This window comes from Diabrotica virgifera, chromosome 3, assembly GCF_917563875.1.
Source record: "Diabrotica virgifera virgifera chromosome 3, PGI_DIABVI_V3a".
In the NCBI taxonomy this organism is placed as follows: Eukaryota; Metazoa; Arthropoda; class Insecta; order Coleoptera; family Chrysomelidae; genus Diabrotica; species Diabrotica virgifera.
In genome coordinates, this window is record NC_065445.1 from 9,478,298 (window position 1) to 9,503,414 (window position 25,117).

At 33.0% G+C, this 25,117-nt stretch overlaps 1 protein-coding gene across 1 annotated transcript; it reads left to right on the top strand.

Moving 5' to 3' along the window:
* Positions 1–39: 39 nt before the first annotated feature.
* On the top strand, positions 40–24,665 carry LOC114324531 (transcription initiation factor TFIID subunit 5). The gene is made up of 9 exons (XM_028272395.2): positions 40–230; positions 283–511; positions 3,389–3,736; positions 4,158–4,365; positions 5,299–5,418; positions 7,855–8,011; positions 13,852–14,172; positions 15,923–16,214; positions 24,401–24,665. Exons 1-9 carry the CDS (start codon positions 174–176, stop codon positions 24,616–24,618), a joined length of 1,950 nt encoding a protein of 649 aa, XP_028128196.1. The 5' UTR covers positions 40–173; the 3' UTR covers positions 24,619–24,665.
* The last annotated feature ends 452 nt before the right edge of the window (positions 24,666–25,117 follow it).

Genomic DNA, 25,117 nt, shown 5'->3' on the forward strand with positions numbered 1-25,117 from the left:
CATTGACACTTGACACTATTATTTGACACTGACAGTATTTAACCTATCTATCTCTCCTACCTAACTTCATTAGGATTAGGAGAAAAGCTCAATGAATACAGAAAACAATAAACATTTGATTTTTGATTAGAATTTTTTAAAGTATGTTTTAGGAGTATTTATCATAAGCCAAAATGGATAAAACCCAATTGTCGGCGGTTCTACAAGTTCTTAAAAAGTACAATTTAAAGGTAACTATGAATTATTCTGGAAGATTAGAAATTGCAATATTTGTTGTTGTAGGGTACTGAAGAGATACTTAGAAAAGAAGCGAATTTTACTGAAGTTGCTGATGATTTAGGACACGATTCGGACGTTAATAGTGTCTTAACGGGGTATAAGAGCGATGGAGACCCAGAAGCATATGAAGCAGCTTATACAGACCTGAAAAGATTTGTTGAAAGTTCCCTTGATATCTATAAACACGAATTGGGATCTATTCTGTTTCCAGTTTTGGTACACATGTATTTAGGTGAGTTTTTTCTAATAATAAAAGATCTTCGGAATAAAACTCTCACAGCTTGAAAATTTTTCCTTCCAAACCCTGAAAATGTAAATGAATACTTCATTAACACTTTATGTGCGGATGGCATACATGTGAGCCACATAGTACCTCCACCAATGTGCGGACAGCTCTCATGTATGTCATTGGATATATGAACTTCTAAGATGAAAATTAATTTCAGTTCAGAGCACTGGCGGTTATCTCTTTAGGTCAATTGGTCAATGACCTCCCTGTAATAATTGTACAATCAAACGATTATAATGTAATTATTTCCTTAAAAAAAGAAAAAAGAAAATTTTCTGCATTAAAAATGTTCGGAATACAATAGTATCGTTCAAAGTTAAATTTTGCTTTTATTGTATTAACTTTTCAGTCATTTTGTTGTAAAATATAGCGACAAAGATGCCGCCAAAAGATTACTAAACATGAAATACGAGAGCTGTTTGACAGTACCGAAAAGCCAAATTTATCTTTGACTGAAACTACCGCAATATTACTCTTAAACAGCTAAATACGAACATTCACGATGGTCAAGAAATTTATTTGACCTCACTGTGAGAATACAGCACTGGGATTCCGAACGTTCACGAAAATACGCTCTTATATGCAAGTTGGTACCATCGTGGTCATTGACCGTAGATTGTAGATCTACGAGACGTGACTATCTATGCAGGGAGTAAGATTAGTTCGGAATTTACAAAGTTAAGTGCGTTCGTGAGATTAATATTATTTTATTATAGATTTTTATAAAATATCGGTAGTGTTTAGTATAAATGAACTCCAACGCCAAATGAAATTAAATTGAAGAAGAATCGATTTACTTTTTAAATCTGCATAAAAATGTAAGTTTTTATTTATTTTAGGTTTTGAGTTTAAGTAGTTTGTCGATATTCTGGCTGTTATAATTACATATTATATCATACTATTTATCTGATTTATTTGACAATTAGTAATGAAGACTTGTTCCTTTTACTTATTTCATATTTACTTGTCAAATAAAGATCCGCTTAAATTTAAACAACATATTGCAAAATAAGTTATAAGAAACCAATACAGATGATGGAATAAGAAATTATTTAAAATGGGATTTGTAGGTCTTGTTTTTCCAAAAAAATCTTGAACCACCGGATACGACCTCCCCCTTCACTTACAGACCAGTCGCCACTGGTTCAGAGTATGAGTCTTAACTCATTATCATTACATCCGTGTGCAAATGTTAATGTAAGGAAAAATATGACATCAATTATTCTGCCACAACAAGATCCCATTTCCCAACTACCTAATTTAAGAAAGGTCTCGAATTCATTCTTTATAAAACCAACCATTGCTTCTTAACAACAGATAGACCAGTAGGTACTGTTGATTCTGTAAAATTTCTTGGTATTTATTAGACAGCTACCTTAAAAAATGGTGCCCTCATATCGATTTGTTAAATAAGAAACTAGCCTCGGCTTGCTATGCAATAAGATCTGTTTTGAAGGAAATCAATTTAGCATCTTCCAAAAAAACATAGTTTTCTTTGTTCGAGTCTCAACTTCGATATGGTCTTCCTTTTTGGGGTTCTAGTAGAGCTGCCCAACCCAATATTATTTTTAAATTACAAAAAAGAGCAATAAGATATGTGTTTGGTCTCAGAAGAACAGCATATTGCAGAAGCTACTTCAAAGATCATGGAATTTTAACACTTCCTTCTTTATATATTTTAGTAGTTACACCTACATGTCTTTCCAGCAAAACCTAATAATGACTATTCCACCAGAAATTCAACCTTTGATGTATATTTACTGACTGCATCCACTGAGTTAGTAAAGATATCTATGTTATATTCTGCACAAAAAACTATACAACCATCTCCCTTTACAACTTAAATCTGCAACATCTTTCCCCAAGTTCTGTAAAATGGCAACAGCCAATCTATCGGAAAGACCATATTATTCAGTAGAAGAGTTTCTGAATGAATAACATAAATTACAGTACTTTTATGTACAAGTAACTGAAGTATTTTTATCTATATTTGGGTGTCATATGCAACAGCTTAAACTTATTAGTTCCTAAGGTTGTATTATGCAATTTGCAATTTATGTAAATTTTATTTTAATAGATTTTTTTGTTTTATTTTCATTATACAGTAGAGCGTCGATAATCCGAACTAATTGGTACAGGGGTAGTTCGGATTATCAAATTGTTCGGATTATCGAACATATCGATACATTTTTGGCAAAGTAACGTAAGTGACATTTTTGGCGAAAATCACGTTTTTCCATTAAACTAACGCTACTATTGTTTAGAAGGTACTGCCAAAGTGTAGTAAGCCTAGAATTACTTTAAACATAATATATGTATAGGCTTACTACACTTTGGCAGTACCTTCTGAACAATAATAGCGTTAGTTTAATGGAAAAACATGATTTTCAAAAATGTCACTTACGTTACTTTGCCAAAAATGTATCGATATGTTCAAAATCATAGTACATATGTACATATGTACATACGTTTTAGTTATAAGGAATAAAACACCTGCATAATAAACAAATATATTGTATGTATTTCTGCATAAACAGAACAAAAATCCGCGGTCATATTTTGCCCATATTGTCATATTAAATCCAAAAATTCGGTCCGCGATTACCAGGGTTCGGATTATCGACGCTCTACTGTATTTATTTTGTAATATTGACGATTTATGTAATTTCAGTAAATTGTATTTGTTATTGTTATTTTTTGACTCTCTGTAAGCTTTGTCCATAAAATTGTAAAATTTTCAGTGATAATAATAATAAAGCATATTTCTATTCTATTCACAGGATCAATAATTATTGTTAATTAACTTATTTCTTCTTTTAGAATTAATCTACAATGATCACTCTAATAAAGCAATGGAATTGATGAAGAAATTTGGACCGGAACAGGATTATTATTACCACGATGATCTTAAAAAGCTAGCGATGATAATGAAAAAGGAGCATATGACTGGAAATGAAATCGCAGAGACTTTTAAGTCCAACCAGTTTGTTATAAGGATTTCTAGAGACACTTTATCTCTTTTAAAGAGGCATTTAAATGAGAAAAAATCGTTGATTTTATTAAACATAATACAGGATCATTTATATTTTGATATGTACGAGGGCGTTGCTAGAAATAAAAGCCAAATTGATTCTACTGCAGGGTCTATGGGTGGTGAAATATCTAGACGTAAGTAACTATAGTAATAGGTTTAGTTTGCTAGTAGTCTGTACTACATAATGCAGTAAATATTGTCATTTGTTTCTTATTTGTCTTATATTTTCTTTCCTTTTTCCTATCTCATCAGCTTGTTTTAATGTATTCTAAGTCTAAGTTTAAACTTTTAATATTTTGACATATATACGTATATCATCAAGAATGGACAGGTTGAACGGTCGAGGAATTGTTTCATATAGCTGCTGACCGAGAAACATATCATCAGCTTGTTAATATGATCATAGCCAACACTTGAAAACAAACACGGCACACAAAGAAAAGATCATCAAGAAATTTAAGATCTTTTAACTATTCACTGGATTTTAGTTCTCATAGGACATATACGTAGTTTAAAATATGTGCATATAAACTCTACACTTGATATTTTTTGTAGATAATAAAACCAAAGTGTACTATGGGATTCCAAAGGGTCCAGATCCAGTAACAATCGCAGCACCTATTGAAGATGAGGAAGAGGGTGCTGATCAAGACAATCCAGATAAACCAAAAAAGAAAAAAGCAAAAAAAGATCCTATGTTTTCCAAAAAGACCAAATCTGATCCCAATGCTCCACCACCAGATAGAATACCAGCTCCAGAATGGTAAGATCTGTTTTTTTATACAGGGCATTCATTTTTTTTGTTATATTACAACTCATAAGTTGTTGCACTTGATTTTGAACCATCTGTCTCTAGGAAATAATAGGGAACTTGCATAAAATTTTGAATTCGAAAAATGTGCTATAAATCACAACAGAACATAATTTAAAACATATATCAAAGAAAAAAAAGTTTTTTTGTCTTTCGTTTGGCCCCTAAAGACAAATAAAATTCAAATTAGACACGCCCTCATTGGTTGTGACGTCATATAGTTGTAGTATTGGATGTCCTCACCTTTAATTTATTAGGTTTGGCATTCGTTTTGACACTGACACTCAGTTTTATAAATATTTTGATAGATTTTTTAATCTCAACAAACTGGTATCTATTATTACAATGACATATGATAAATATCATTAAAATATAACTATAACCCTAAACATAAACATAAATAAAATCTAACTAGGTGACGTCACGGGTCGTTTGAACTATTTTAAATTGGTACTTCTAAGTTTTTGGAGTGAAATTTTGGAAATCTAATTTTTAAACAAAACAACATTATTATGTAATAAAAAATGTGCAAGTTCCCTATTGTAGTTGTGAAATACTTCGAATATCTTCAGCATATAATAAATATAAGCTGTTTTGTCATATTATTATCATATTATTTTTCAAATTTATCCATGTCATGTGCATCCTATGTAGAGATACCTATCCAGCTGTGGTATTAAGTGGTCAGTGTTTGACACAAAATTGACACATATCATACAATCCAAATGTATCGGCTTAACCACTAATGGCACATCCCGTCCAGAGAAGGTTAAGAAGGCATCTTCCATGTACTGTTCTATAGTGTAGTGTTATGTAGTAGTTAAGTTTCCCAATCCAGACCTTACATAATTAAAAGGAAACTGTCACTGGACATTTTTATTTTAGGAAGGACAACGATAGAACAGAAAAATTTAAAGCAAATCGAGAGGCTTCAAAAAGAGTTACTTTAGGATCAGAATTACTACCTTCCTGTTGTTGTTATACTTTGTTAAATGCCAATTATACGTAAGTATATGTTTCAGAAATATTAGATTTAGGTCTGGCGCATTTTGAACCTAAGCGAGTCACAACCTGCGCTGGTGGGACCGGTGACCTGTGTAGTTATTTTTCTAGCGTGGCGCATATTGATCACAAGCTAACCCGACCGTCGGCTGTCGCCGTAACGAATAGAGACGGGCAAAATAAGTGCAAACGTGTAACGGTTACTATTGATACCGGTTCTCAGTGGTACTGAGTACAAATACTGATTACAAAATACTGATGTATCTGATCCTTGTACTGAATTGAGTAGGCAACTAAAAAACGGTAGTTCCGTACATGTAACTAGTAACGTTTTAAAAATATCTTACACGTCCCTAGTAGTCCTAGCGGTATGACTTTCGAAAACATCGAATTTGATCATAAGCGGCTGCATAAAAAGATATCTTACACTGAGTATTCTATTTCTACATACCTTTATAATAACAAGCATAAGTTAAACACTGCATTGATTGTGATTGCAAAAACGGTTCGCATGTTTTAAATAAGATTTTTGCTGATTATGTTTTTGCTAAAATATTAAATTACACAAAAAATACAATTCACAACCATCATTTCATTTTTAACGATAAACAAAAGTCTAATAAATATATGATGCCAAGTTTAAAATTGATCGACTTTGTCGATAACAGTGTCATTAATAGATATTTTTTACCATGAATCATTTTCCAATGATTGTGTGGATTTAGAAATACATACTAAACAATTTTTTGATCTGTAGAAAGGAGATTATAATTATGACACATTATGGTACTCCTTATTTTTCAAATAATATGCTCTTTTAAACGCATAAATTTGATTTATTGGCTAAAGCCACACTAACTACAGAGCCGTGCGGTACATCTTTTTAATATGATGCAAGTCTTCGAAATTCCGCCTCTTGAGTATTACAGAAACTTAACTTTTATTTTTATTAAATGAACCTACACAAAATGAAGGACATCTTTTATTTTAAAAGCAAAACATACTTTATAGACCTGGATCCGGCAAACTGAAAATTTGTTAGTAGCTTAACGGTGTCTATTCGGACAAACTTTGATGTACAGGAACACTGGAACAGGGGAAGGTTTAATAGTGGAACAGTTTAAAAATTTGGAACGTCACATTACGAAAACGTCCCATGTATTTTGTCGGACAGAACAAAAAATCGATTTGTTATCCTTTCATTAAACTCTCATGCAAAAATCAGACTGCTATTACTAACAAACATGATTCCTGTTATTTGACATGTTCTTCCTGTTTCACTCATTAAAATGCCCAGTTAGTGATAAACACCAGTCTAATTTTTCCATGAGAGTTTAATGAAATGGTAACAAATCAATTGGAAGTTCTGTCCGACAAAATATATGGAACGTTTTTGTAGTCTGACGTTCCAAATTTTTAACCTGTTCCACAATTAAAACTTCCCCTGTTTCAGTGTTCCCGTACATCAAAGTTTGTCTGACGAGACACCGTTAAGCTATTAACAAATTTTCAGCTTGCTATTAATCAACTTTTTGTTGGTACGCGGGATCCAGGCCTAGAAATACTATGTCACAAATGATGGCGTAATCCCTTTTCTATAGGTATAAACATTTTGTATATATCATTCATTTCTTAAATCTACACAACATTATCATTAAAAATTATCCATTACTAAAAACCGTTAAGCATATCTGTGAATATCGCATAACCCTCAAATAAAATGTGTCATCATACCGGGCTTGTTCATGCTTAAAAATAAAATATGTAGACAAGATATAAATATATGTAATAGGTAAGCAGTTTTTGCAACGACAATCCAATCACAATCAGTGTTGTTTATAATAATAGTAATTCCGAACGAGTTCTATTAGCTTTTCTACGTCCATCTCGAAAACAAAACCGCAACTGAGAATTGAGTCACGCGTCCCACGACACCAGAAAACTGTACGCCGATGACAAACGTTCGCATGGCTAGACCTGGCACCGTATTGACTGATATTAGGATGCGCAGAACTCTCTACGCAACTCGCAGGTGCCAGGTTGTGTTCGCTTAGGATCAATTTGCGCCGGGACTTAATAGGGACATACAGATTCTGCGATAGAATTTCGGAACATAGCATTGAGTACATGTGTATGGAATTTACCAAGCTGTGCAGACGGGGTTGTGAATTGCAACTTTTAGAATTCCCTCTTGCCTTCATTGCAGCATCCATCTGGCTTGCAGGTTTTAGAAGCCATGGAGCCGTGTTACCAGGAAAATGGTCCAATAAGTTTTTCAATTAAATATCTTTTAAAAATATTTTTAAATATTTTTATTGTTTTGAAAAACTAATTTAAAAATTAATTTCTTTGAAAAGTAATTAGAAAATTTCAGGACAGAAAATTATAATTTTTCAATGTTTCTGAATTTATCTGAAAAGCACCTAAATTTGATTTCAGAGTTTGTTGTGCAGAAATCACCGAAGACTCTAGTATGCTAGCTGTAGGTTTTAATGATTCCATAGTAAAAGTATGGACTTTGGTGCCTCAGAAACTAAAATCTATGAAGAACGCTGAACAATTAGAAGAAGTTAATATCGAAGCCGAAGATGTATTGGTAAGTTTCTATTTTTAGAGGTAGTAGGGGAGTGCAATTAGAACGAAAACATGCAATGTTTCGGAAAAATTCAAACAAGCTTATATTTTTCTAAAACTATTTTTTGTTAGTTTATATACATGTTAAAGTAAAAAGTTCTACTCGCAGATTTGGCCGCTAATTGTTTATTAATTGTTTAAACAATAACAATTGTTTTGTATAAATACAGTGGAACCTCGATAACTCAGATTAATCGGGACCGCGGCCGATCCGGGTTATCGAAAATCCGGGTTAGCCGGAGAGCATGGTAAAAATTAATAAAATACGGTATACTTATAGATAAAGTCCCTTATAAGCAAAATAATATGAAATATATATGCACAGTTACCTATGGTTGTATAGAGTTTAGTATAGACAATATAGAGTATTATTAATTTCTAGGTAAAAAAACTCAGTCAGTTTGGTTGTGTCAATAATTTCGTCTGGTCTGCTTATGTAATTTAAGAACAGTGACTCTTTCATTGTTTAAAAGACCATTGTTTAAAAAACAATTTTTTAAAAGACAGTTGAAAATAAATAAAGGAATAACAGGTGCCTGTTGTTTGCGATAATGAATGTCGCTCTGCCGCCGCCGTGTGCATGAGTCATTTTTACTATCATATAGTTCAAATTACACAGATACCCATTATCTCTCAAATATTATATTATGATTGAAGGGAAGTTTTATCAATGAAATTCGATATTTTTAAGACATTCCAGAAGCGGTTGCAGATAAAATGTTTTAACATAATACATACATTTTTATTGTTGAAATGTTTGTCCGATGAAAATCGGTCCGGGTTAGCCGGACTTCCGGGTTATCGGGGGCCGACTTTTTGAGGTTCCACTGTAATTTTAAAAATATCGAAATTCATCATTTTACTTTGATCAAATATGTTTCTATTTTGTTTTTGATTATGCTGAATCCGAATATGGCATTTCAATTTGAAAATCCTTATACAGAAGCTCTTACACAGTGTGTCTGCGTAGCTAGGAACCACATGGAAAACTTTTTTATTATCAATTTTACGAAAAAAGTTATTCTTAATGAAATGCTTTGAATAGTTAAAAATATAAAACTCAACCATCAGATATCAAATTTGATCAATTTTATACGAGTTATGTCAAAAATATGAAGTTCTTAAAGAGTAAACTACCTTTATATTCCCGCATATCAAAAAATGCTATTATGAAAAGTTGTTTGAAATTAGAAACTATGACTAAATATACAATTACATCATTCTAATCGAAAAAAAGTTATTTTTCATAAAATGCTCTCCCTGGTCTAAAATCTAAGATACAACAATCAGACATCAAACTTTTTTAATTTTATACGAGGTATGTAAAAAATATGAATTTTTCTTAAGAGTTATGTGCCTTTATTATTCACAATATTTTAATTAGGAGGATGTAATTGAACACAAAAACAAATTTTTTAATTCCAAACAACTTTTCTTAAGAACAATTTTCGATATTGTAAAATGTAATGGTACTTTACTCTTGAGTGAAATTCATATTTTTTGACATACCTCGTATAACATTAATTAAATTTGATATTTGATGATTGCATCTTAGATTATTACGATGCAGAGTATTTTATAAAGAATAACTTTTTTCGTAAAACTGATAATAAAAAAGATATCAATAGGTTCCAAGTTACGCAGACAGAAAAAATTTTTTTTAGCTGAACATTTAGTATTGTTAAAGCTTATTATTAAATGTATTTTAGGTAAGTTTTACAGAAAAAAGGTTTTGTGTGTGTGTGTGAAAAAATGGCTTGGATGCTAGTCCGTTAGCCACAGATTTTTATTTTATTTTTACCTCAATTTATTAGTTTTGTTATATTTATACGTATTTCACTTAAATGATTATATTTGTTTCTTTCAAGTAGTTTATGAGTAATTTAAATATTTCCATTTTATGACAACTTAGTAGATATTCTATACTAATTGGAAAATGAACTTGTGTTTGTCGTAAATTGTAATATAATTGATTTATATATCTCTCGTTAATTTTGCATTCCAAGAAAATATGGTTTAAATCTCTAATTGAAACATTATCACAAAAACATACTGATGAATTAATTATTCCTAATTTGTGCAGATGTGCCTCATATTTCCCGTGTCGAGTTTTTAATCTGACGATAGTAGAAATATCTTGCTTTGGCAGGTTATATTTAAATATGTATTCAGGTGGCGGAGGAAGTTCTTGATGTAAAGAAAAATATAAATTTTTTGACATGCTTGTAATATTTTTCCATTCTTTTTTCCATATTTTATTTATTCTAACTTTGACGTCATTTATTGCATCTGTCGATAAGATGTGAGTTAGTATCTCACCTTTTTTTATTGCATCTTTGGCCAACTCATCCACTTTCTCATTACCCAATATACCGACATGCCCTTTTGCCCATATAAATACTACTTCCACTTTAGACAAATTATTTTTTATATTACATAAAATTTTTGATTTGTATGAACTAAAATCAGTATTTTCAATTGCATATATTGCAGATCTGGAGTCTGTTATTATCACAGCTTTTTCAATATTATTCTCTTTTTTTTTTTTGTTTTCAATATTATTTAAAAAAAGGTTTTGATCACTTTGTACAAACATTTTTTTAGCTGGTAATTTTCGGTTTTTGTATTACATTTTTGGTATCTTTCTTAATTTTCTCAAAAATAAATAGTGTATTTCATTTCTAAAGTAAAATAATTTAGTGCATTTTAAAGATTACACCCTAAGCTTTCAAAAAGCACTTATAAAACTGTAATAGATCTGTTCAACCTGAGTAATACCGTCTTAAATTCGTGGTAATTCTATTAAACTACGAAGATTTCAAAAATTACATTTTTTGAGACGTCATATCATTTGAATTAAATTTTTGAGATTTTTTTTGAATGAAACATCATTTAGCAAGATGCTTGAAAGGTAAGTTGTGCAAAATTGAGAGTTTTATAAGAAAAACTGTATTAGTTACACATTTTTAAACCATTTTTAAACAAAATTCATGTAAGGCTCAATTTTCGCCCACATCGTAGTTATGCCCATACATTTTATTTCTTTCTATTATAACCATAAGATAGCTTAATTATTCTTCTTTCATGTTCAATTTGTAAAATTTTATTTGATCCATTAGTTACAGAATTACATTAAAATAACTCAACCATGCACTTCGCCGTACTTCAGTTTACAGTGCGACAATGTTTGTGAGAAGGGTGACTTTAGCGTTACAATTAAAAAATTATAGAAGATACAGATTTAATTTTAGAACATTCTTTATATAAGGTTTTTTTTGTAAAATTTTCTGAAATTTTCAATGGTTCTAAAATTTATATTTTCGGAATTATTTAAAAAAACATCTAATTTCGTAGTTCATTTGTTTAATAAAAAATGAAGCACCCACTTCTCGAGTAGAACTTTTTGATATGTTGTTTATTAAACATTTCTTAATGAAATTACAAAAAGTTCTATTTTGTTTGATTTTTTCCGAAGTGAAAATCTATATGCACCCCCCTATAGTACCCTATAGTAATACTGAATTGTAAAATTGTAGCGTTTCACATCTCTTTCTAATATTCGGCTTGATCTTGTACCTGGCAGAAAACAAATGTTATTGTCCATTCTCCTTAATATTTCCATGAACAGTGAATGCATCTTGTATTTTTATGTTTTAATGGGGCAATTAAGATTTTTCCTTTACTCTTCAATCTTCGAAAGAGATAATTTAATGTCATATGTCTAAATATTGTTCAAGCTATAGTGGCTATCACTGTTCAATCTCGTTTATCACTTTATGAATGTTATTTGTCTGGCAAAAAAATCAATAGGAAACTTATAAAAATCAAACAATTCTAGGCATCAGTTTGTTAGATACAAAAAATGCCTTTTCAATTTCCTGCTTGTAGGTCTCTCTCAGACATGACTTTTTGGATTCCACTTATCCAGGTAGTTTCCGGTCTACCCCTTTTCCTTCTTTTCGGGAGTTGCAATTCCATTATCAGCTTTGGGAGTCGATGTTCCTCCATTCTTTGTACATGGCCATACCAACAAAGTTGTTCTTTTTTATTTTTTTCTATTATTTTTGTTTTCTTATTCATAATATCTCATAGTTGTTCATTTGTTATATGTGAGACTCTAGAGATGCAGGCCGATCTTCGCCAGAAGTCCATTTCCAGTGCGAACAATTTTTGTTCTGTTCGCTTATCCAGTTGCCAGGTTTCACATCCATACAATACCACGCTTTTTAGATGCTATGATATAGCTGTTTTCTTTTCTTTTGATATGGCTTTTGACCAAAGTAATAAATTCAAAGCTCGTATTATTTTCTTAACTTTAATAATTCTTTCATCTATTTCGAATTCTGTCCTTCCACTTTGTTGGATTCTCGTTCCAAGGTGTACATAATCAGAGCTTTGTTCGATAACCATATCACCCTTTAGTTGTAACTCATTTTTCTCTCCTATACCTACACATACATTGGTTTTCTCTATATTTACGTAGAGACCCCATTTTTGGCATTCTCGAAACAGCTGATTTGTCATAAATAATAGATCATGTTTATCCTGAGCAATCACCATCTGATCGTCAGCAAAATGTAGTGTGTATAGTGTTGAGTCATCGTTTAGCTCTATCTCCATTCCTGAACATGATTTCCGCCATTTATTCAAGACCTCATTTATATAGATTTTAAACAGTGTTGGCGATAAGCTGCGTCCCTGTCGTAGTCCCTTATTCACCATGAAGCTGTCGGATAATTTGTTGTTGATTTTTATGTTTGCTTGATTGTTGTTGTAGAATTTTTGCACTGCTTTTATTAAAGTTGTTTTAATAGGGAATTTTTCCAACATTTTTACTTGCATTTTTCAATACTGAAATACTAAAATCTTATAAAAAAGAATGAATCCCTCTCATTGGCTGTATACCATAATAAAAATTACTAAAGAAGTAAAAGTCTTTCCTTGTAAATGGTATATAATTTATTTAAAAATTGTTTCTAAAAAAGATCCAAGTTGGACTCAAAGTAGGTACATCACAAACAAACGTTTTCGGACTAATCAGTCCATCATCAGGTTAGACCTGGAAATAAGTAAACCAGTGTATAATAATGAAAAAATTTAAATTTTGACTGTTATAACGGTTAAGAATATTAAGCCATGTGGTTACTTACTCCAGATCCACAGCAGTTGAAACTAGCTACTGAGGTAGGTCGAATGACCTTACCAATATAAAATTTTAGCCATCTAGGCTACATCGAAAACGACAATAAGTCAATGTTAACAGAATAAAGTATTTTAAATCAACATGGTGTCTTCATCTTAGCTTCAAACTTCATGGTTGGGTTGAAGACAGTAGGAAACAGACTGATTGAAATTAATGGTTGGGTCTTCAACCCAACCATGAAGTTTGAAGCTAAGATGAAGACACCATGTTGATTTAAAATACTTTATTCTGTTAACATCGACTTATTGTTGTTTTCGATGTAGCCTAGATGGCTAAAATTTTATATTGGTAAGGTCATTCGACCTACCTCAGTAGCTAGTTTCAACTGCTTTGGATCTGGAGTAAGTAACCACATGTCTTAATTTTTTTAACCTTTTCAACAGTCAAAATTTCAATTTTTTCATTATTATACAGTGGTTTACTTATTTCTAGGTCTAACCTGATGATGGACTGATTAGTCCGAAAACGTCTGTTTGAGTCCAACTACCTACTTTGAGTCCAACTTGGATCTTTTTTAGAAACAATTTTTAAATAAATTATATACCATTTACAAGAGAAGATTTTTACTTCTTTAGTAAAACTAAAATCTTATTTCTTAGGTGAGAATGATGGACGAGCGTTCAGGGGAAACCTCCCGCACCCTCTGCGGCCACGGTGGTCCAGTATACTCAGTTTCTTTCTCTCCTGATCGAACCCTTTTGTTGAGCTGTTCAGAAGACACCACCATTCGGTTGTGGAGTCTCCAAATATGGACTTGTTTGGTCGTGTATAAGGGACACATGTTTCCCGTATGGGATGTGAAGTTTTCACCACTAGGATATTACTTTGCTTCAGCGTCGTACGATAGGACTGCTAGGTTGTGGGCTACAGACCACTATCAACCTTTAAGGATGTTTGCCGGACATTTTTCCGATGTAGATGTGAGTATTCTCTTTTTAATATATATTTTATTGTGTACTGTCTGTAGTACAAAAAGGTAAGCATTATATTAGTTGATTCAATGAAACGGTATGATTTTAAACCATGGGTAAATGAAGGAATATTCGGAATTTTTTGAAGATGATATTATTAAGGTGGCCTCCATTTTGTCGAACACATTCTTGCAGCCATGATACAAAGCTGTTTACGACATTGAGTAACATCTTTTGAGGTATTGCTTCCACTTCTTCGCGTATCTCCTCTTTCAAAGTCTCGATAGTTCCTGGGGGGTTACTATGAAACACGTCGCTTAGAGAGAGGTCCGGACTACGAGATGGCCAGGAAATATCGCCAATTTTACTCATAAGACAACCGGGGAACGATCTTCTTAGTGCATCCATTGACACTTATGTTGTGGGCCATGTTTTCGGTCCAATAGTGGAAATTTTGTTGGTTTCGTACCCACTTAGATAAAAGTGGGCTTCATCACTCATCCAAACATTGTGTAGTATGTTTTCGTTTTCAATAATATGCTCCAACATTTGTTCACAAAACCCTAGGGTGGGATAATCTCGAACGTTAAGGGCTTACACAATCTGGATTTTGTATGGATGTTACTGGAGATCTTTGTATATCACGGTATTTCTCAATACGGAATAACCACACACAATCACCGAATTAAAATATTAACAACCACACACACGGACTCATACAACGATTCCAGACCGTAATCAACCGCTCACTATGTGATTACGTAGGTTTAATTACAAGCGAAGCGCCTCTTCAATACAGAATTGCTTCGTCCCGGCAGGCTTCGACTCAATCCGTCGCAGCCCAGTTGGCTCACTAATTCAGTACGTTAGTTAGCCAGGGAGTCTAGAGCTTAATGTCGCGAGACTGACCGTTCTTCCTCGCTGCCTTGCTTTTATACCTTTCACTGACCACCTCTCTCTACCTTGGCTGTTCCGTGGTGGGACGTAGATTGTTAACGTATACATGTTACAGTTTAAGTTGGAGTTGACTATAGCTAGTTCGAGTCAACTCAAACAGCTGGTTTTAGTAAAAGTTGATTTTAAATATAAAATGAAGCTTTTATTTAACATTTCCTAGTAAAAGTAGACTCCAACTAGACAAAGTATACTCTTCCCAATGCCATTTAGTAAGAGTTGATTCTTTCACCACATAACAAACAACCGTTTCTAGAAATAAAATGTTACTGGGTAACTGGGTATGTTCAAATCGAGATAAGTAGTTGAAACAGTCAAAACAAAGAGATGCGCACTCATCAAAAAAGCACGTCAGATTCTACATTTACTGAATCGATCCAGGAATAGTCAACTGAAACTAGTAAGAGTTGACTCTATTTTTCCCGCGATCTTTCACTAACAAGAGTTAGGAAGAGTCTACTTCAACTAGTAAAAGTTGAGTTAAATTTTTTAAATTAACTCTTACTGCTCGTATTAGTTTGAGTTCAATCGAAGTAGGAATAGTCAACTCTAACTGAGAATCAACTTGAACTGTAACATTATCATTACAAAATATCATTATCATACAAAATAATTACATGGTAACTGAACTTCCAACTCTCTAGATTCACAACGTTTACGTCGCAACCCTGCGGCTTCTCTATTTTTTCGAGAACAGCGTTGCCAAATCGTGCCGTTTTACTGAATCACTTGTTATTTGTTAATTTAGTGAACATGCTCCAAAAAAATAATACCACATTTTTAGCACATTTAATATATTTTTTAGTGCATTCAATTCCATCCTAACTCCAACTACGTAGCGACTGGCTCGAGCGACCGTAGAGTCTGTCTTTGGGACTGCACCACCGGCAATCACGTCCGTATAATGACGGGCCATAAGTCTCCGATTTATTCTCTAGCCTTCAGTATTTGCGGCAGGTATTTGGCTTCCGGAGGAGCCGATTGTAAAGTCCTTATATGGGATTTGGCTCATGGACATTTGGTGGCTGAGATGGTTGGACACGAGAAGACCATTCATTGTATGTCGTTTAGTAGGTGTGGCAATATTTTGGTCTCAGGTAAGTTCTAGTTTGTAGTAAAAATAAACGAATCGATGGAATATATAGGCTGTTCAATAAGTTTTGTGGTTCGATAACAGAGGGCGTTGCTACTAGCCTAATTTTATTTTGTTATGTTGGTACACTCTTCGTATGAACGTGTGTAAAGTTTCATTTCAGTCTGTCAATTCATTTTTTGTTTGCAAGCCATTTAGTAGCGACATGTCACAGTATTTTTTTACAATGGAAACAATCAAGTATTGTGCAGTGATTGAATTTTTATTTTTGGAAGGCTTAAAAGCAAAGGAAATTTATGAAGAATGTTGAAAGTGTATAAGGACTCTTCGCCTTTAATTAGTACAGTAGAAAGATGTGGTGCTGAATTTAAACGTGTTCGTACAAGCCTTGAAGACGATCCACGTCAAGGACGTCCAAAAACAGTAACAACACCAGAAGTCGTGACTGAAAGAGATTTAGTAGAAGCCTTAGGCATCTCATTGGGCAGTATGAGCAATCTTTTTACAAAAGTTTTGGGTTTCAGAAAGCTGTTTTCACAGTGGGTGCTGCTAACAACGGAACAAAAACACATTCGAATACGACTTTCTCAGCAACATTTAGAACTTTTTGGAAATGATAAAGCAGATTTTGTGAGTCGATTCATCAGTATGGATGAGACTTGGGTATATCACCATGATCCTGAATCAAAGAAAGAGGCTAAAGAGTGGTATGAATCTGGTTCTTCGGTTCCGAAACAAGTTAGTCTCCAGAAATCTGCCAAGATGCTGTTAGCATAAGTTTTTTGGGATGCGAGAGGAATTTTGTTTGTGGATTACTTGCAAACTGGTAAAACAATAAATTATGGATATTATGCAACCTTTTAGACCAGCTGAAGGACAAAATTCGTAAAAAAAGACCCGGTTTGCAGAAGAAAAAAATCCTTTTCCACCAGGACAATGTATCGTGTGATATTAGCATTTTGATAATGACTAAAATCCATGAATTGAAGTTCGAATTGTTGGAGCGTCCACTGTATTCATCAGATTTGGCCTCTATCGACTTCCATCTGTTTCAATACCTAAAAAAATTCATGCGTTGAAAGCGTTTGTGGAAGCGTATTTTGCAGCCTTTCCAGATTCACACAGGAATGGAATTTATCAATTGGAATCTCGTTGGAACAAGTGTATTGATGTTCAGGGAGACTATAATGAATAATAAAGTGTATTTTAAGACATACAATTGTGTTTTTCTGATCGAACCGCAAAACTTATTGAATAGTCTAGTATCTTGTGTGTGATTTTTCTTGCTATAGTAGAGGCCACAGTTTAGAATGCAGTATTCGCGGTGTGCAAGTACTTGGAAAGGAAAACGAGAAACGACCGTGCGCGAGTCGCGGAGAAATATTGCAACTATCTTAAATAATCCATATTGTCAATTGAAATTGTCAAATTGACGTATATTTCATACCTTCTGTCATTGAAGCAGAAAAATTATATATTGCTCCACAATATTGATATGATATGCAATTATTATATAAAGGTAAATTTAATTAATTGTATTTTGCTTGCAGTACTGCATTTTAATAACTGATTTTATTTACTACATACAATGGTTTACGTTTGCTAAACATAACCTGCATCTTATTTTTTCTTCTTATTATTTTTTTTTTACTATGGTCTTGACAATTATCCAGCAACCAGGACTAATATAATTGGCCAATATAATTAAAAGTGCGAATAAAAGTACAGAGCGTAGAAATAGAGGTCGCTTTGCCGAACTTGCACGGTCCCAATTGGTCTTACGGGCGCGCAGCGATGCCGCTCATGTCGACACACTGGTAGGTGCTTGATCAGGCCCTGATATTCTAGTTACGCAAACTCATCCGATTGGCGCATGACGTCAGCACAGAGTAAAGTAGAATCCCGTCTATGCGTTCGTAATACGAACGCGAATGAAATTTGAGAATAGTAAAAATGAATGAATTATGATTAGAAGAAACTAAGTGATTTTTATAGTTTAGAGGAAAATTATTAAACTATTTCCTTTCATTTAAATAGATTTTCAGTTAATTGTAAAGATCCCAGTCTCGATTATATTCTTCTTCTTCTTTAAGTACCGTGCCCAAATTTTTAGGCGTGGGTAGCTTCCATAACAATTTGCCGATATCGTTCTCGATCTTGTGCGGCATGTAACAATTGATCTGCTGATAAGCCAGTCCATTGACGAAGGTTTCGGAGCCATGAATATTTCTTTCGACCAATTCCTCTTTTTCCGTCGATCTTTCCATTGAGTATTAACTGCAGCATCCTGTATCTGCTACCTCTCATTATATGCCCCAGATATTCAAGTTTTCTCTTTTTTATCATCGTCATTAAGTCACCTTCGCCTTGACCTACTCTGTTTAAGACTTCTCTGTTTGAAATGCGTTGAACCCAAGATATTCTGAGCATTCTACGATACGACCACATCTCAAAGGCTTCTAATTTGTTCATCATGTTAACCTTCATGATCCAGGTTTCACATCCATCGATTATATTGGGATCCGGAAAATAAAAATATTTATATAATCGATATCTAATAAAATTATTATATTTCGTTAGTTGGCAAAAATTGATTATTGGCCTACACATTAGAAAATATAATCTTTACCAAGGGGAAGAGAAACCCCAAAAATTGAAACCATAAATTTAATGGATTGTTAAAATAACAAAATGTTTACTTTTTAAATAATGTATTTCATCAGATTTAAGTGACAGGCTCGGAAAATACAAAAATAAATTTTACAGTTTTCATGCCATGCACTTTATTCAAATTTTGTGGTTGTGAAATAGACGTACATACAGCAACTATGTAGCGTTTTTATAATTTTTCTTTTGAGCAATGTCAGGTTGTTAAGAGACTTGTTTAATTCTTTAATTCGGAAGTACATCCGAGACCTAAAAAATAACTTCTTCGCTGTATTAGAACAGTCTACAGTTACACTTTTGGATATAAGGTTTTCTAAATAATTTTTAGTTACCAAAATGGAATCACCATTTGTGGAACGAAAAATTGTCTCCAGTTGCTCAATATATGACAAAAAAGTGTCTGATGGTTTACATAAACCACCCTCACTCAAATGATCAACCCACGTGTATGTTGAAAAATCTTTGGATTGAATACTGGAGTTCTTCAATTTATGGCAGATATAGCCAGCCAAATTCTCCAAACCATCATAATCGAGGTCACTAACGTTTTTTTCATTCTGACTCTCATTGAAAACTTGAACATATCCACAACTGCTTCGTTCTTAGAATCCAGCCTTTGGATCAATTGTCCAGAAATTGGTAAATCTGGAGTGCCGGCTGTTTCCACGTTCGAAAATTCGTTCCTTTGTCTTTCGTACCCGTATATAACTTTTATAAAACATACAATAAAGCTTTTTGTAAACATTTTAAAAACTTTTTAATGGGTTTTCCCCCGAAAGAGCTTCACGTTTTGGTAATATCACGTTGAAATATTTGATTTGAAATTTGAAGGATAAGAGCGTCTTTTTCATGAGCTACAAATTTGCTTTTACTGGCTCTATATACTAAGAATATACCATTTTTTCGTTTTTTTGTATGCTACATTTTTTCTAAGAATAATTTTTCGATTAATACATTTTCAGTATTTGCGAAGAACCGCCTGAAAACGTGTTTTTGTTTGTTGAAAAGTAAACATTTTTAGTCGCAAATGATTCTAGTACTACTGAATTAACCTAGTTAATCCGGTCAACTTAGACATCAAAATGCTTGGCAAATAACAAAAATTGCCGGAGAGCCAAATTTTGGTGGAGAGCTAGGGTATACCATTACAAATAAAGTTTAAAAAGTCCCCATCGATCCCATGTGTGCGTCAAAAGTTATTCGGGGTTAAAGGTCAAAATTTGAGATTTTTTTGATTTTTTTCGAAAACGGTAAATTTTATCAAAAAAAAACTTTAAACCAAAGTTGTAGATCTTAACATTCTCTACAAAAATTGTCCTTACAATTTTTTTCCTAAGAGTTACCATTCCTGAGATATCGCGATTTTAAAAGTTACTTTATACAGTATATGCACATATAAGCCGGCACAAGTATAAATGCCTATTTGTGTCTCTTTTATATAGTACCTATATTATACTATTCTGAAAATATTTCTTCAAAAGATAATCAGTCCCAAACTGAATTTCCTCTATCCACGTGGCCTTGAAAAACATTTGGCTATACCATTGTTTAAAAAAGAACAGATTGTCTATTATAGGCAATGGCTACAGTATTGTCCGTAGGTCTGGTTCATAATATTATCTGTTTCTTTTAGTGCTAAAGGCGGCTACAATGACTCGACAAAGAATATTAAAGCTGCAGAACAACGTCGTCGAACTACAAAAACATCATCGGGTTCCGAGATTATCTTTGATGAAAATATAACAGTTCCAGCGAATCAACAACAATTTTTCGCCAACATTAATAATAAATCTCGTTTCATTTCCATGTTAACTGACAAATTAACAGCTGCGAATATTGAAGTGAAACAAGCTAAAAATGACGCAGATGTCCTTATAATTGAGACAGCAATTGAAACATTTAAGGCAGCAAACACAACATATTGTAGTTGGTGAAGATGTTGATTTGTTGGTACTGATTACTGCAAGGACTCCAGTAGATAAAGTTATTTATTTTCTGAAACCTGGAAGGGCTCAACAGCGAACAGAGATATATTCTTCGAATAGTTTATCGGCTTATCCCAAATGCCAAAAGAACATTTTATTTTTACATGCGATAACCGACTGCGACACTACGTCCGCAATGTACAGAAGGGACAAAACGTCAGTACTTAAATTATTCGAAAAAAAAAGATTTGACTGACTGCTGTAAAGTTTTTACAGAACTTGATTCTACACCGCAAACAATAATTACGGAAGGAATTCGCTTTCTTCTTGCGGTTTATGGAGCTCCAAAAAAATTATTTGTCTTGATAAATACCGATACTTAACTTTTGTAAAAAATACGCGAAACAAGAAACAAGTACAACTATCATGTCATGTCTTCCTCCAACATCAGCATCTGCTTTTCAACATTTGTATCGAGTATATTATCAAGTTCAAACATGGCTAGACAATGAACTGAATCCAGAAGACTGGGGTTGGAAATTAATAGATAATACTCTGGAACCGATTAAAACCTTACTTCCACCTGCTCCAGAAAAACTCCTCAACACTATTTTTTGCAATTGCAAAAAAGGTTGTAGTGCCAAATATGGATGTAAAAAAGTCGGGTTGCTGTGTTCTCTAGTGTGTACCAACTGCCAAGGTCAGTCTTGCTCAAATGTCCAGTTTAGTACAACAGAGGAAGACTCCTGTGATTTTAATGAAGAGACCAATGACTCAGTCACATTTGAACAATTTTTGAACATCCAGCAAGAGGAAGAGGAAGAAGATGAAATCGAAGAAGACTTGACTGTTGAAGTAGACTTTCAAGAATATGAATCTGATTAAAATATCTAAAGAAATCAAAACAATAGTTAACCTAATAATCAATAGCAATATCAATAATCAATATCAATAATAAGGTAATATTTAGAACTTGACCGGTATTGTTTCCTTAAATTATCCTAAAGTTGTCAAAACAGTTAGTGGAGTAGGCCTACAGGGGAAACCACGGTAAAAAAAACGCGCCTAGTACACTACCTCACAGGTGGTGTGGAAACGTGTGCATATCATGTATAATGTGACTCTTTGAATCGCGATATCTCAGGAATGGCAACTCTTAGGAAAAAAATAGTAAGGACTATTTTTGTAGAGAATTTTAAGATCTACAACTTTGGTTTAAGGTTTTTTTTTTGATAAAACTTACCGTTTTCGAAAAAAATCCAAAAAATCTCAAATTTTGACCTTTGACCCCGAATAACTTTTGACGCACACATGGGATCGATGGGGACTTTTTAAACTTTATTTATTATGGTATACCCTAGCTCTCCACCAAAATTTAGCTCTCCGGCAATTTTTGTTATTTCAAATGTCTATATAGACCGGGTTAAGTACCTAAGTTAAAAAACTCTATAGAACAAAAGTTGCTTAAAGTTAGTCAGTTTATCTGTTTCCGGACTTATTTTAAACGTATATTTTTTCACCCCCGAGAAGGAGTGACTTTCACCCCCCCCCCCCCAGTAAAAGTAACCAACGGCACAAGTTCAACTTTGAAGTGGAGGATGAGTAGCACCTAAATCCAAATTTTCATGCAATTAGGAGTTGACCCTGAAAATTATACGGTATCGCCGTATTTCACGTTCGTTTATTGGAGTTTTAAATTTTAAATTAAATTATTATAGTTATTAAGGTACCAAGGGTATTATAAGGATAATAACGCTTGAGGTCAATGGTGTATAGACCGAGGCCTTCGGCCCGAGGTATATGCATTGACCGAAAGCCTTATTATTATAATACTCGTGGTGCCTTCAACGTTTAATGTCCGACTAAATTATTCTTTATATGCAAAAAATTTGAACTAATTAGTTTTCAAATTAGTATATTTACCAGAAATAGTCGTAACGTAATTGTGGTAAACATAGTTTTACTTAGAGTTTTATTTGTCAACTTAACAGTATTTAACACATTCGCGGTCATGGCTGCATATGAAGTCATTTACTCCATAAGAATACGTGTATAAAATGACAGCGTGTCCGCGAATCTGTTAACTCGTTATTTAAATTTAAGGCCCTAGGGCGTTTTTTTTTCAGTAACACGCCCTTGGTAGTTATATCATACTTAATAGACTTCGAAATAATGTCATTATTTGTCAAATAATAAACCAGTCGGACATTAAATTTTAAAGCTGTGTTCCTTTTTATCCTTTAAATCATTTTGCTTTAAACCATTTTTAATTATAAAAGAATTACATAATGAGTTATTTTATTCTTTAAATTTTAATAATTATAAAAATTTTTACTTTTTTGTAATGTATTTTTAAAACAAGCAATAATTTAAATAATTTTGTAACAATTTGTATTATTTAAGAATATAATAATTACATTTTTGTTTTGTAGTAAGTGTTTCTTAAGAATATTAATATATAGTTTTAAAATATTGTATTGCAAATTATCATTATTAAATGGTTATTATTTGTGAAGTATTCTTTTTCTTTTTTCACACCCTCATGTATGTAACAAAACTAAGGGACTTTCTGGAAGGTAAATCTAAATAGTTATAGTTAAAGAGGGGGGCGGCTTAATTGGAATTGCACGCGGGCGGTCAAACTGTTAGCGGCGGCTCTGGTCAGATCCACATCCAAAAACGGCACAACGCATGTTTAACGAAAATATTCACAACGTTATAAATAAATATCCCAACCTTATACAATATACAATAAATTCAAAATATTTAAAGAAAACCGCGGTAGACGTTGAAGACACGAAAGAATGCGATACTTAAAAGTTACATAAAGAATTCGAGATAACTCTGTTGCTGTCGTTATTGACTCCGCCCACTATGCGCATTATCTTATCTTCTGTGTCTTTATATCGTGGTGCTTGATAGTTTGGCGATAGACTGAGAAATCAGGACCGTACGCGCTTCGTTTCAAAAATTAAATTCACGACAGATACTGTCAATGGCTCCATGATGTAGGTACTTTCATCCGCTTGCGAAAAATGAAATAGAACTGAGCTTTCATAGTTTTTGCTAACAAGTTTTTGGTCTAATGGCCAGTACCCAAATCGACAAAGAGACATGTTTGCTTTGCGTGGACAGTGGGGATTAAAACTGATTCGCTTCTCCTAATGACTTTATAATGATATTTATTTCCCAAAGAATCTACAACGGAAGCTATTGAAAATTGATAAATATAGATAATCTATCGACAAATAGTTTTTGATATATTTTACTTTTTTTATATTATTTTTCTTCATGTTATTGTTTAGTTCGACAATGTAACTCTCTTATTTATACATCGATGATTGAATCATGCTTTATTTGAAAAAATAATGATAGTCTTTTATACAACCGTAGGCAATTGTTACGTGCGCGTATATTCCACTTCTATGATTTTTAAATCCGGTCCTGATGCGCCGCTCGGGCCAAACCGGCAACGTGATCGACCGTTCTCCCGTAAGAAATACATTGCCCTATGCTACCCGCACTGCATTCTAACTGTGACTTCGACTATAGTTGTTTAACTTATTCATAAATAATCATATTTTGTTCGATTTTTAAGGTGGATTAGATTGTACACTGAAGATTTGGGACTTTAGCAAGCTCATCGAGGAAACCAATTCCGAAGAATTGAATGTTTCGCATAACCCAGACGTTAAGACAGGGGAATCTTATCTTTTAAGAAGCTTCGCGACCAAAAATTCGCCCTTGATTAATTTGCATTTTACCAGAAGAAATTTGCTGATATCTGTCGCAATATTCGATGGGGTTCACACGTAGATATTAGTTTGTAAAATAGTAAAATAAAGTTTTATACTATGTATGTATCAATGCAGTTTTATTTCCTCCTTGTATCTTTTTTATAAAGTTAGTAATGTGTCTTTTTCCCATTTTTTTAACTACAGACTTGTGACACATATAATAAAAAGTATTTGATCTGTTTTTATACTTAAAGCACAATCGTCAAAGACTAAAGGGTGAGCTAATGACTAAAACAAACAACTGTTCATTTACCAGGATGTCAAATGAACGATCCAATATTGCTTGGAGTGTGGATGTTTTCATATGGACATACTTCGCCTGTTGTTTGTATGTCTCTTTGTTCGTGAGAGATCTTGTAATCGATTTTAAACATACTTCCCGACTAGGTAGAGATCTGAAATTTTCAGAATAGCTCAAAACTCGATGATAATGTAATATTCCACAGCTTTAACATGGATACATTGTTTTATTTGGAATTTTAAGCCATTTTAAATTTTATATGGTAAAATTAGTTCTC

Excerpts from the sequence above, each read along its gene's own strand:
- LOC114324531 (XM_028272395.2), top strand. The coding sequence starts at position 174 with ATGGATAAAACCCAATTGTCGGCGGTTCTACAAGTTCTTAAAAAGTAC. Across the intron at positions 512-3,388 it reads TTTGGTACACATGTATTTAG|AATTAATCTACAATGATCAC; the intron begins GTGAGTTTTTTC and ends TTCTTCTTTTAG. Across the intron at positions 4,366-5,298 it reads AGAATACCAGCTCCAGAATG|GAAGGACAACGATAGAACAG; the intron begins GTAAGATCTGTT and ends TTTTTATTTTAG.